Genomic DNA, 14372 nt, shown 5'->3' with positions numbered 1-14372 from the left:
TAGTTTACTCAAAATTCCTTTCGAGGTGAAACATTATGATAAGTAAGTTAATGCAAATAAGTGAGCATACTGAGCTCCAGCTAGAGGAATTAAACAAAACTGGGAATAGTCACATTAACTAAATGAAAATAAATGTGTGGAATGGAATATATTACTTTACCCCTGAGATATTAGTCCCCTTGAAATAGTGAAGATCTTTTTTAAAGTGACAAAACTGTATAATACTTCAGAAGCATAAAAGAAATATCTTTTGAGTGACTTTCAAAATGGCACTCCACATATTAAAATATTTTTCTGTATTCGTGATTCTTCTTGCACACACAAAAACATGGCTTAGCTTTCTGTTGTGAAATTTTGACATTTATAGTCTATTTGTAATGTTGAAACTGCTTTATCGGAGCAGTAAGGTTGTTTTTTGGTAGGCGCTGTCTCCTGTGTGTCACTTGAATCAGAGACTGTAATTGGACTATCTCTGGCAAAGACCTCAGAAGACTCTCTCCATATGCAATCTGCTGTGTACTTGCACATAAAATTAGCACGCTTAGGCCTGATTTGCTGAGATGCGTTGCTAAAAATCTGACGACTGTTTGAAGTGGCGATTTTAATTTTTAAGGCGGCGTCGACTCGGTCTACGACAGTGTAGGTCCCGATGCTGCCATCATCAAAACCTACAATAATGTTCAGGTGCCGTGGTGACAGACTAAGAAAAGCTGGAGTCTTGTAAAGTGAACATGCTCCAATGTTTTTGCCATCAGCCAACCTGACCACGATTAAACTGGACACAGCCCCATTATCATTTTCTTCACTGCTATTTCTAAAGCAAATGTACACTAGATAACGACCATCGCGTGATAATTTCTGACGCCAGATGATTCCAGTGGCAGGAACGAGGCGCAGCTTTCCATTGTGCAGATCCATAATGTTAATGTTGTCGTCGCCTCTGGATAAAATTCCGAGTTTCCCATTGGGAGATATCTGAAAATCCTCCAGGTTTTTCAGGAAATTATTTGGGAGCTGCACACGTCTGCATACTGCTTCCTCTGTCACACTCCAAACAAACAGCGTTTCAGTAGAAGTAATGAAAACCACATAGTCTGGAGAATCGGGGATAAGCTTGAAATTTACAATGATTGTGCCATCATCACAGCAGAACTTCTTTGTTACGCTTCCTGTCCACAAGCTAACAGCCAGCAGCTTGTTTTTTGAAACACCAATTACGAATGTGTTAGGATATGTGATAAATGCATTCTGCATGGGAACCAGAATATTGCAGACTTTGTGACCAGTGGACAGTCGCCACACCCTAGAGACACCTTGGTTACAGAGTGAGACTACAAACTGATCGTTGTGTGTAATCAGTAGCTGGGAGATCCGCTGCCCATTGATGCGAAAAATGTTGTCCCCGGTAATGGTGTTCCAGATGTATTGGATTCCCTTGTCGTCGGAAGTGACCATTAGCTCTCCTGAATATGTGAGAACACAGTTTTCCACAATGCCGTCATGTTTAAATATAGCTTCAATATATCCTGTGCTGAAGCTCCATTTATGAACTGATTCTGAGCCATCCAGTGTATAGATCAGTTCACCTCTGCCTGGCAGGAGAAGACTTTGAATTGCTTTTCCTGTTTTGTCAATGTTTGAGATCGCGGTTATTATGTCTATATCCCAGACAGAAAGAATACCATTGGTTGTCAAAGATAGTAACAAATTGTGTTGATTTGATTTGATCAACTTTACAATGGCTCCAGAGATTTCCTGCAAACTTGCCATGCACTGTCCAGTGTCTCTCCGCCACACAAATATTGATGACATATGCTCCATTGAAGCAATAATTGAGTCACCATTTTTGGAGAGGACTGCCGATATGAAGCGTTCATCGCATTTTGCTTTGAACTTTTCAGCCACTTTCCACATGCTGGTGTCCAACACTTCAATGCTGAAAGTCTTACATATAAGGATTGCACTTTGGTCTTCTGACAGCTCTAAACTCACCACTTCATTATCCTTTCCCCTGCAGTCAAAATCCTCAATAAGCTGAGGGTTAGTAATTTCATCTATATTCCAGACAGACAGACTGCCTTCGTTATCAATCATCACCATTTCTTGTGCTGCAGCCAGGATGAGAAGAGATTTCACATACCCACCAGAAAACTCTGATGTCACTGTGGAGAGCTTTTCACCACTTCCCAGGAGAAAAATGGTGGTTGTGTTCAGGTATTGTCCACAGAATGCATACACTCCATCTGGAGAACATTGGACACAAGTAACTTCATACCAGCAATGGAACTGGTAGAGTGGCCAGCCATAAATTAAATCGATCACATGCACATCTTTACTCCCCTGCAACCATGCAAGGGCGTGGTTAATCGATAATGTGAAGCCATAAATAAAACAGTTGCCTCCACCGGCAATACAGTGCTTGGAGCCCTTGACTTCCACCTCTGATAATAGACATGAGTTATGATTGTCGTATATCAACAATGTATTTTTTGTTGTTGACACAACCAGGTACTTTTCATCATGAGTAAGTTTCATCCCTAGCACAGCTGAGTTTGCAGTTGTAATTTGGCGCAGAATTTGCCGTGACTCCACATCCCAGGTAGTAATTGAACCATTTTCCAATGCAGCAATGATCACATTGGGGCTCGATGTAGGCAGTACCTCGATCACGTGGATGTAGCTGGCAGTTAGTGGGAGTCTTTCAGGACTGTACGTCACATCCAAAGAGGAATGCAACGGCACTATTGAACAATACTTTGGGCCGTCTTTGTCGCACTCTAATAAAAGGTGCCTCAGCTTTGGTAAAGAGCTAACAACAGGTAGAAGCCTTTGTTGTAGCTCAGCAGACAGTGAACTTGGGTTCTTTGAAACTTTCAACTTGATGCCTCGCAGTGTCCTTGCCAGAAATTTAAGTTCTTTCTCCTGTGAATAATTGTAAGCGAGATCGATGTCAGAAAGGACTTTGTCAAGGTGACCGATTTTGATCATGGTATACAGCCAACTGAAATTCATAATGACACTGTACATCAGATCATCTGTCCTCCCACTTCTAGTCAGATGATGCAGTAGCTCAGTACTTTTCCTATGATTTACAAAAAAGATGTCCGGCTCCAATGAGTTGCATTGGAAAACCCATGGCTGCTCAGGGGCTTGCCTGTCCAAAGTTTTTTCACCAGTCTGTTTTTCATCATTAATGCTTTTATTGTTAATGTCTAGAGGTTGGTTATGGCTTTGCTCAGGATGAAACAACCTCGGTCTCCCACCGGACCACACTCCTAAAAAGTAATCCGCCAGGATGCTGTGCATTTCATGCATTTCTTCCTCATTCTGCAGGTACAGTTTCTGAACAATCAGATGAAGATGGCGATTTGCCCATACCAGGAGTGTGACGCTTCTCACCTGCCTCTCCACTAAGTAACCACGTAGTTCTTCCTTCAGTCCTGCGATGAAATAATATGGTATCCGCAGTGGATTTTGAAGCTCAGAGTTTGCTGTGATTTCATTAAGAACATAATTGTCAAGTGAAAGGACGTCTTCCAATTCCATTTCACTCAGTCCAGTTTTGGCCATTGTGATGAAGCCAAGAGCTCTTGAGACCAGCCTAGAACCACACTTACTTTCAAGGGACCAGAAAAGGTGCTCAATACTTTCATGTACTGTCACACAAAGTGAAGTGTCATCGACATCCTTGTGTGATCTCCACTGCTTGACTTCATGGTAAATCAGGTTAACAAACATAGGAAGAGTACATTTTGAGAGTGCTTCATTGACATAGATCTGTTGGCCTGAAGTGACCTTTCTTTTCACTTGTAGAAGCTGATGTTTAAGAATTTGGCTACACATCTTCCTGTCACGTTGCGGCAGCTCAATGTAATTATCATCATCTTGTATCAAGCACCTCAGCTTTTGCAGAATGCCATGCTTGTTAGGTAGAGTTGACAATATTACACGTACTGAGCGAGGAAGCTGAATGGGGAGCCACCACAATTTGCGTGCCTCCTCACTGTCTGAGAGCTGCTCCAGAGCATCAAAAATTAATACCAATGGTCGATGAAATGAAGACTCATTCAGAAGGTTGATGAATAATTCCCTCAGGTCATGTATTTTTTGAGGATAATTGTGTATGAGGCATCGATAGTTAATGGCTAATTGCTCACAGAGGCTTTGCAGCAGTGTTTTGAGCTCTGTACTTAACTCTGTTGTTCCCAAAAATCTCACAGTTACAACTGGTTCAGAATTGGGGCCCAGTTCCTTTTGTAGCCATGAATAGGCCTGAAATGTAAAGTAATATTACAAGATTTGAACTGACGTTTAGTGACACATAAAATGATTTAATGATCGTTGTCATTATTTAAAATAAGATGCTACTGGAAGACATACATTAAATTTCACTGAATTGCTGGGTGTAGACAGAAGCCCCATTAGCTTTAGTCACAAACAGAATAGCAGTTGTCATCAATTCTTTAGATTAGAGAAGATTCCATTCTGATTAGTGCATAGAGACAAAACAGGAGGTTACTGCCTCTTGTCCTCCTTTTCTTCAAATATAATTTCCCTGGGATGTACCATATTCAACCTTAGAGTAATTCTTAGAAACATAGTTTTAAATTTTGTACCATGTATCAATTTTAATGTTTTGTAAAAACACATAAAGCTCTCTAAGAGATTTAAGTTCTTGTGTGTACTGCAGAGAGTGGGAAACCAGGGAATTATAGACTAGTCAGCCTAAAAATTTTGTTGGGAAGTTATTCAAGTCTATAAGTAAGAAATGGGTGACTGAACATCTTCAAAATTTACAGCTGTCAGAGACAGCCAGCAAGGACTTCAAAGGATAGGCCATACCTAATGAACCTGATTGAATTTTCTGAACAGGTGATTAAAGTAGTGGACGGGGGAATGTCCACGGATGTTATTTAAATGGACTTCCGAAAGGCAATTGATAAAGTCCCTCATAAGAGACTGTTAGCTAAAGTTAAAGCTCATGGAACTAAAGGCAAATTATTGATCTGCATGGAACAATAGTTAAGCAGCAGGTGATAGGTAGTAAGCATAATGGACAGGTACTCTAATTGGCAGGAGTGGTATCCTGGAAGAATTTATGCTGGGGTTTCAGTTATTCACTGTACTTATTAATGACTTAGATGATGGAGTAGAAAGCCATATATCCAAGTTTGCCGGTGACACAAAGAAAGGTGGCAGTATGTGGTGTAGATCAGTCATGAACCTAGTGATTGGCATGACAGAACAGGTTCAAGGAGTTATCTGACCTACTACTGATCTTATATCCTAGATGGAAGCATAAAATTACAAAGAGATTTAATAGATTAATTGACTGGACAAAACTATGCCAAATGGATTTCAACATAGATAAATGTGAAGCCATCTACTTTGAACCTAAAATGGGTTTCAATGGAGCTAAAAAGAATGCAACAGGGCACTTTCTAAATGGTGAAAATCTAGAAACAGTGGAAAAAGACCTGGTAGTTCAGGTACACAGAGCATTAAAAGGCCATAAAAAGTTACAGTAAATAATCAAAAAGACTAATATAATTCTGGCCTTTCTTCCAGAGGACTGGAATAAAAGACAGTAGAAGTCATACTCCAGGTATACAAATCCCTGGTCAAAACACACCTGGAGCATTGTGGACAGTTCTGGGCACCACACCCTCAGAAGGATATAGTGGCTTTGGAGGGCGTACAGCGTAGATTTACTAGGGTTAAGTTATGAGAGGAGATTACACAAACTATGTTGAATTCCCTGCAATTTTAGAAGGTTAAATGATGGTTTGATTCAAGTTTATAATATATTATGGGAAACAGATAAGTTTCTTCTTCTTGATTCTCTTCCCATGCCTAGAGACTCATGAGGCAGATGAAGCACATGCTTATGTCTGTTTTTGTGGCTAGTTTTTCATGGAACAGGTTGCTAACCTCTCACCAGCGGCTATAGCTTGAGGGTCACCACTCCACATCAAATATGACTGACCAGGAGACTCTCCCACTCTTATCGTCTGCCGTAGGCATATTGCAAGGATTTACGGGTTGATAATCAACCTGTTTGGCCTCATTATAAACACACTTTCTGTGGCCATCCAGTCCTGGAGTGGGACTCAAACCTAAAGCTTCTGGCTCAGAGGCAGAGACACTATCCACTGCGCCACAAGACCTCCCGCAGATAGGTTTACATAGAGAGAAATCATTTCCATTGGTTAGAGACTAATGGACTAGGTGGCATAGACTAAAGACTCGAGCCAGAAGTTTTGGGAAAGAAGTTAGGAAATACTTCTACACACAAAGGATGGTAGAAGTTTGGAACTCACTTCTGCAAATGTAAATTGATGTTAGATCAATGGTTAATTTTAAAGTAAATTCATGAATTTTTGTTAAACAAGGATATTAAGGAATATGCAGCAAAGGTGGGTATATGGAGTTCAGTTGCAGATCAGATATGATCTCATTTTGGCGGAACAGGCTCAAGGGACTAATTGGCCTACTCCTGTATTCCAATGTTCCTACTTCTAAAAGTCTTGAGAAAAAAAGAAAAAAAGTGAAAGAAAAGGTTGATTGAATCCTGAAACATTGGATTAATTGTTTTATCAATTGGTGTATCTAGAAGGTCGATAGGTATCTAGCAAAATTATTTGTTTGAAAAATTGGTGATTCTATCCAATATCCTTAGAAACTTTTCATGTTTAGAAAGCAACACAATCCACAAAGTGATGTCAATTGTATTCCTTCCATTTTTAAACATTAATAATTGGGATACCGACTGTAGATGTCTGTTTTTAAATATGGATTTGCAGTACAGGGGCAAAGAAATAACAGCTGCTTGTGAAACCTACCTTATAATGTAGTTGCCCAAATTCTGTAATTTTTGTAACCAAAAATTTACAACACATAGATGACCATCATTGACTAAGCGCCCATCCCTGGAATGTGCATAATATTATTAGAAAACCTACTGGCCTTTGGTATATCCCACCAATCACCAAGCTCTAATGTTTGTGACAGTTTTAATTGTTATAGCTGTCTTCAGCTACTGTGTGTTTAATATTATATAATATAATGTAGTTTACCCTCAATACACCTGTAAGACAGGTTAAGGATTGGACTAAATGCAGCTGTGCTCATCAATCTCCCTGATATTTATTTAAAAAATCTTAAGAATGCCTCATGATTGTTGTCAGTAAAACAGTAAATGCTGTGGGCAAAACAATTGGTATCTATGGTTACTAAATTGGAAAATGCTGGAAAAATTCAGCAGGTCTAACAGCATTGGTGGAGACAGAAACAAAGTTAACATATTAGGTCAATGACCATTCATCAAAATTGGAAGAAGTTGGTGTAAAAGGATTTAACCAAGTACAAAGGCAGGGAAAGGGAAGGGTGTTTGGAAAGAAGAAAAAGGAAGGTCTGTACAGGGTGGACAGCAAGAAAGATTACATGACAAAAGGGATAATGGTGTAAGGCAAGAGGAGATGTTAAAAGGGGCAAGTAAAGAAACAACTGATGGGTCTAGAGTTAGTATAAATAGAGCAATCAGAATCATTACCAATAGCTACCATCCATCTGAAAACAATAAACAAAAAAGAGAACAGAAGTTATGACTTGAAATTGAAGTCAATCTTAATCCAGAAGGTTGAAAAGTGTCTAATCGAAAGATGAGCTGCTGTTCCTGAAGCTTACATTGAGCTTCAATGGGGCACTGCCAGGAGGCCATCCCTTTCCCTGCCTCTGTACTTGTTTAAAACCTGTTACATCTTTTACTTTTTCCAGTTCTGATGAAAGGTCAATGACCTGAAACGTCTTTTTACTTAATCTGGTACAAACTTAATTAAAACCTTAAGAATTATGCATTATTAAATGGAAATAATGTTGCAATTTAAATCTATTCATACAAAACTAAAACCTAGAAGAAATATCCCAGTGTAATCTTTGTTAAAATTACTGTATCCTGACCTAACAAATGGAAGGTAAATTGAAGAAAGCATAGATGAGTGATAGAGATTTAAACCAGACATTAGTCTGACATGAAACTGATTTTAAGATAATATTTGAAGGTGGATTTTTTTATGCTAACTTTCCTACCATTTCTCTTTTTATTTTCACGCAAACCAACATGAATTTATATTGATAATGTAAATGGACTTTGATTGAGCCAATAAAATCATCAGATATTAAAACACATTGATAAACTGTTTTTACCTGTTCTGCCACTTTTGCCAGTAGAAGTGTTTTGCCTGTGCATGGTCCACCATAGACAACAAGTGGACTCATGTGTCCTGCTTTACAAGGCAGTATGTACTTATGTATGAGGTTCAGAGCCTCACATTGGTACTGGTAGAGAGAGGAATATATTTTACAAAGGGACAAGTGCTGCAGAACCTCATCGTAAAGTGCATCTGTTTCAATCTCAAAGTTTTGTTGAACTGTAGACTGGATAATATCAATCATATCATCATAGAATTGTTTACAAAGACCTTCAACATAGTGGTTCTCCACATCCTCTGAATATCCAAGTTTCATATTGCAGTGAGTAATGGATGTGTATACTCTTAAGTTGGATGAGGCAACAATTGTAGGAATAAACTCGTCCCTGAGCTTCTCAAGCTTTTCATTTGCAACTGGGTCTCGTATAAGCTTTCCATTGACCTCTATGACATCTGTGTATCGGCCCATATCTGGGTTCTTCACATGGCGGTCAATGTGAGCAATTTTCCTGATGTAACACACGCACTTTCTCAGAAATGCCGGTGTTTGGTTTCCTAGGGCAAACTCAAACTCATCCTCGATTGCTTTAAGAAAAGAGAACCAATATCAGTATTTTTTGAATAAAGGGTCACAGCAAGTCAATGTATTTGTCAAGGATGAACTTTACCAACACAATTAAAAGACTCTTGCCATAGACATCCTTAGGAGTTTGCAGAAAGATTTGGAGCTATTGGCTATGTATATGGCTGAAGTGGAAGAACCTCCGCTAACATAAAATGACATCACAATACATCAGGCTTTCCCCACTGATGTGAAGCCAGGGCTAATTAAGCAAAGAGGAAAATAATTGAGTGTGTAAATGTGAGAAATGAGATTGATATACTCTGGTCAAGAGTTAACTGTGCTGTGCATGAGCAGATCATGAACAGAATGACAGATTAATTGACAAAATGCCAATTCAATCTTGACAATTTTAATGTAATTAAATGAACACACTGCGAGTATGATATTTTTTCAACAATTTCTGAGACATTTACAATCTCAGATATGGTACAATGCCACTAATAGAGGTTTCCTCTATCCTGGGTCAGAATTCAGTTGGCTGTTTCTGTGCCCCTGTATGACCGTCACCCAGCTGCTGGTTTGGGGGGACCGGAAGCAAATGTCAGTATGAGTAGCAAATGTAAAAATAAATCTAGGTGCAATGGCCTTAAGCTTTTTGTTTTCGATATCCAGGTGTGAATGCATCATCCTTGATAAAATCAGCAAGGCAATGTTTTGCTTACTTTTCCTGGAAAGAGTGGTAAATATTTTTTCCAAATACTTAAAAACTAGTCTGGGAATTAGTATGCACAATATTATCATTCAAAAACTTAACATGTTTCTTGACTTTTAACCGCAGCAATAGAATAAATGCATTAACATGTAAAGAGATAAAGACAGCAGTGAGAAAGGATCTTAGACCAGATTTTCATGATGTAGAATCATTATGGGTGGAGCTAAGAAACAACAGAGCAGAAGAGATGGTGGGATTAGTTTCAGGCTTCCGAATGGTAGTTATCGAGTTGGATAGTGTATAAATCATGAAATTAGAGGTGTATGCAACAAGGGGAATGCAATGATCACGGGGGACTTTAAATTTATATAGATTTGGCAAACCAAAATGGCAAAATCAGCTTGGAGGACAAGTTTGTGGAAGGCTGGGGTGACCTGATAGTGCATTGGAAACCCGGAAAAATGTGAAGTGTACCTATCGGTCTTTTAACACAGCTACTTCATTAACTTCTGATTTTCAGGTTTTCCACTCGATTCGTGTCAGCAGACATGATGATGACCCAGAGCTCAACTCCAGTATTCAAAGGATGCACCAAATGTGCACGTTGAAGCAATTGGTATTGGAGAGGAGAAAGAAATAAGTGCTGGCATAGAAGGTAGATAGTAAGGGTCCGTGCCCCACTTCAATGTCTCCAGCCTCCTCCATCATATCACTCCTCACTCCAACTTATCTTGCAGGTATACCCGTCCCTCTTGACCATGTACTTCCTTACATCCTTACACGTATCCATCCATCAATAAGACTCACCCTGATTCTTATGAAATATCATGCCTTTCCCTCATAGTCATCCTCAACAAACACTCAGATAAAAACAAAAAACTGCGGATGCTGGAAATCCAAAACAAAAACAGAATTACCTAGAAAAACTCAGCAGGTCTGGCAGCATCGGCGGAGAAGAAAAGAGTGGACGTTTCGAGTCCTCATGACCCTTCAACAGAACTGAATAATATTAGGAGAGGGGTGAAATATAAGCTGGTTTAAGGTGGGGGGGTGGGGGGAGAGAAGTTGAGGGTGGGGTGGTTGTAGGGACAAGCAAGCAGTGATAGGAGCAGATAATCAAAAGATGTCACAGACAAAGGAATAAAGAGGTGTTGAAGGTGGTGATATTATCTAAACGAATGTGCTAATTAAGAATGGATGGCAGGACACTCAAGGTACAGCTCTAGTGGGGGTGGGGTGGAAAGACTAACAGGGCATTAAAGGTATAGATTTAAATATAATGGAAATAGGTGGGAAAAGAAAAATCTATATAAATTATTGGAAAAAACAAAAGGGAGGGGGAAGAAATGGAAAGGGGGTGGGGACTTGAAAGTGAAGCAGCATTTCACTTGCATTTCCCCTAACTTAGTCTACTGCATTCGTTGCTCCCAATGTGGTCTCCTCTACATTGGAGAGACCAAACGTAAACTGGGCGACCGCTTTGCAGAACACCTGCGGTCTGTCCGCAAGAAAGACCCAAACCTCCCTGTCGCTTGCCATTTTAACACTCCATCCTGCTCTCTTGCCCACATGTCTGTCCTTGGCTTGCTGCATTGTTCCAGTGAAGCCCAATGCAAACTGGAGGAACAGCACCTCATCTTCCGACTAGGCACTTTACAGCCTTCCGGACTGAATATTGAATTCAACAACTTTAGATCTTGAACTCCCTCCTTCATCCCCACCCCCTTTCCGTTTCTTCCCCCTCCCTTTTGTTTTTTCCAATAATTTATATAGATTTTTCTTTTCCCACCTATTTCCATTATTTTTAAATCTATACCTTTAATGCCCTGTTAGTCTTTCCACCCCACCCCCACTAGAGCTGTACCTTGAGTGTCCTGCCATCCATTCTTAATTAGCACATTCGTTTAGATAATATCACCACCTTCAACACCTCTTTGTTCCTTTGTCTGTGACATCTTTTGATTATCTGCTCCTATCACTGCTTGCTTGTCCCTACAACCACCCCACCCCGCAACTTCTCTCCCCCCACCCCCCCACCTTAAACCAGCTTATATTTCACCCCTCTCCTAATATTATTCAGTTCTGTTGAAGGGTCATGAGGACTCGAAACGTCAACTCTTTTCTTCTCCGCCGATGCTGCCAGACCTGCTGAGTTTTTCCAGGTAATTCTGTTTTTCTCAACAAACACTCCATGTTATGCCTCTTCTTTCCTTACTTGCATGGTTCACGAACTGTTCTTCTAGATTGGAAAACTGTGCATGTCACTCCGCTATTTAAGAAAGGTGAAAGCAGAAACCGGGGAATTATCAACCAGTTAGCCTAACATCTGTTGGCAGGAAATTACTAGAGTCTATAATTCGAGACAGGGTGACTGAACTCCTTGAAAATTTTCAGCTGATCAGAGAGATCATGGATTTGAAAAGGTTAGGCCATGTCTGATGAACCTGATCGAATTTTTTGAAGAGGTGACTAAAGTAATGGACATAGGAATATCTATGGATGTTATTTCTATGGACTTCTTGAGGCCATGCTAAGATGAAAAGAGACATATGTTGCTGAAGCTTTTCATCTTTCATTCATCAGGACAAACACAAGAATGCCAAATTTTAAACAATCAGAACAATTTATATTACAGGAGAAAAGGGTGCTGATTGGTTGGTAAGTCGACTCTGATTGGCCGAGGTGTCGTCATGGAGAAAGCAACAGGGAACTATAGGCTCCCTAAGCTCCTGCGTAATTTCAAAAGTGCGCAAGGCTTGAACATATCCCTTTTGTTAGCAGAGATCGAGTCCCTGTCTATGAATGTGCTTCTAGCAAGCGTACATCAGCCACGTTATGAGCTCAACTGATTATCTCCAGATTTTCTTCCCACCTTGCCTGAAACTACATTTTGTGCTGGGTAGAATGCTGACTGTCCTCCATTAAATTACCAAAATACTCATTCTCTAATGTCAGCCCAAATACTGACAGTCATCAAACTTCTTGAGAGGGGGCTGGTCAGCAATGGGAATAAATTATGGATTCCAAGAATTATTTTAACATTGAAAGGAAAAACGTGCACAGAATGCTTGTGAAATATATACCTACACAGTCAACAAGGTTTGTTATATGAATCCTCAAAGGCTTCCTATGTATGGATAAAAAAAACTGGTTTGAATGTGTGTTTGTCCCAGAAAGAGACTTCAAAGATCAGACAATGAATAGATATTCTAAAAAGGTAAGGTTAACAATAGGCAACGAACATCAACCAATCCTGCTGATTACTGTAATGGGACTAAGACTTCACACTTAATATTTTTATAAAATATTTATAGATAGCTCATGGCTATTTCGAAAAATTAAAAAGCTGGGCAAAGAGTTTAAATTGGCTGAAACTATGTCTGCCTGTGACCCTTGAGCGAAAGGGGTTATCAGGGACTTGCACCTCGTTATCTTTGAAGAAACCTTAACGACTCTCCTGTGGGCTGCAGAGACCAAATTCAAAGAGAACTGTATAAAGGCCGCCTGCATTTTAGAACCTAGGCTGGCTAACCCGAATCAACTGGTCTGCTAGGACAAAGAGCCTTGCAAATTTCCTTTCAATTCTTATGGATGGGACATTTAACAATATTGGGACCAGGGGAGGAATACATGTCCTTTGTCAAAAGTGGTGTGGAGAGATGGGAGTCATGTGACATGGACCTCTAACTGGTGGAACCAGCTATATTGCCTTGCTATATTGCAATCTCAGTCTACGATTTACTATCTAACTAGCAGCAGCACAGAGAAGGTGCTCTGCCCAGGTTCAAATACCTGGCCTCAACTACACTGTTTCAATTGGAACTTCTGAACTTCTATACCATTACCTACAAGACTGATTCATCCCTGCATGCCTATCTCATCGTGGAAGTCAACTCTAAAGTGAATTATACAGCATCAGTTTTCAACCTGCTGACCTCTGTGAAGAAATACCTCATTGGACTTTGATTCTGGATTCTGAACTCGTGAAACAATAATTATTTTCTCTGTGTTCTTTACCCTGTAAATCTTTCTTTTCTCTATCCCTTTTTTACTGTATTACTGCACAGTGAGCTACATTGTGACCCTCCGCCCCTGTTTGTGTGTGTGCAAAAAGTAATGCTCTGAGTTCATCCTATCTTGAGTTTGATGTGGGGTTATTAACGGGAAATTGGATCACACCAAAACTGAGTGGTTGTGAAATATGTCACTGCTGATAAAGAGTGAAGCAAATCAAAACACATTTCTGTTTATGAACGGGTGGTAAGAGAAGAAATCAGGGCTGCTTAAATTAACCTCCCCCCTCCTGCCCGTAACAATTACAGGTAATATTGGAAAACTGACCAGATTCAGAGACTACCGTCACAAATAGGTAGAGTACTTTGAAAATTTGCTCAGTGCAGAATTCACACATCTTCTGCCAGATTGTCTGAATACATGGCTAGGTCCAGAAATACTTGACTAAGTACCAGGCAGAGGAGGTCATTTTGAGCAAAGGGTAAAAACAGTGACTAACGAAGTACTCTGTTAATAAGAAATGCTTGTTTGAAAGTCTGGATACAGCGCACTAATAGTCTAATTGATGATTATCATGATTCAAAAATGAATGTTTTTTTCTTTGTATATTTATCTATAATAGGAATTCGGTACTGGCAATATGTTGCAATATCTGCTTTGAAGATCAAACAAGGCCTCTGTGCGCACTGGCAGAATCTGGCTTAGACATTCATTCCATTGAAAGTCACTTTACATAGATTTCTGGTTGACCTAGGGGCTGAAGACCTAGCAGTCTTTTTGAAGCAAAATTCCCCCAGGCCAGGTTCTTGCAGTGGCCCAAAGGTTAGTCCAGTGGGGTAGCAGGAACAGACAATGTCACAGGACGGTGCCT

General features: G+C 39.9%; 1 protein-coding gene across 1 annotated transcript in view; it reads right to left on the bottom strand.

The window, feature by feature from the left end:
- Positions 1-333: 333 nt before the first annotated feature.
- Positions 334-14372, bottom strand: part of nwd2 (NACHT and WD repeat domain containing 2) — a 146928-nt gene continuing 132889 nt past the window's right edge. The window contains exons 6-7 of the mRNA XM_078553985.1: positions 8206-8795; positions 334-4272 (exon numbers count right to left, since the gene is read on the bottom strand). Coding sequence (XP_078410111.1) covers positions 334-4272; positions 8206-8795 — 4529 coding nt within the window. The remainder of the gene's footprint in view (positions 4273-8205; positions 8796-14372) is intronic.

This window comes from Cetorhinus maximus, chromosome 1, assembly GCF_964194155.1.
Source record: "Cetorhinus maximus chromosome 1, sCetMax3.hap1.1, whole genome shotgun sequence".
Classification (NCBI taxonomy): domain Eukaryota; kingdom Metazoa; phylum Chordata; class Chondrichthyes; order Lamniformes; family Cetorhinidae; genus Cetorhinus; species Cetorhinus maximus.
The sequence above is the reverse complement of the archived record's forward strand: the minus strand, read 5'-3'. Positions and strand labels throughout refer to the sequence as shown.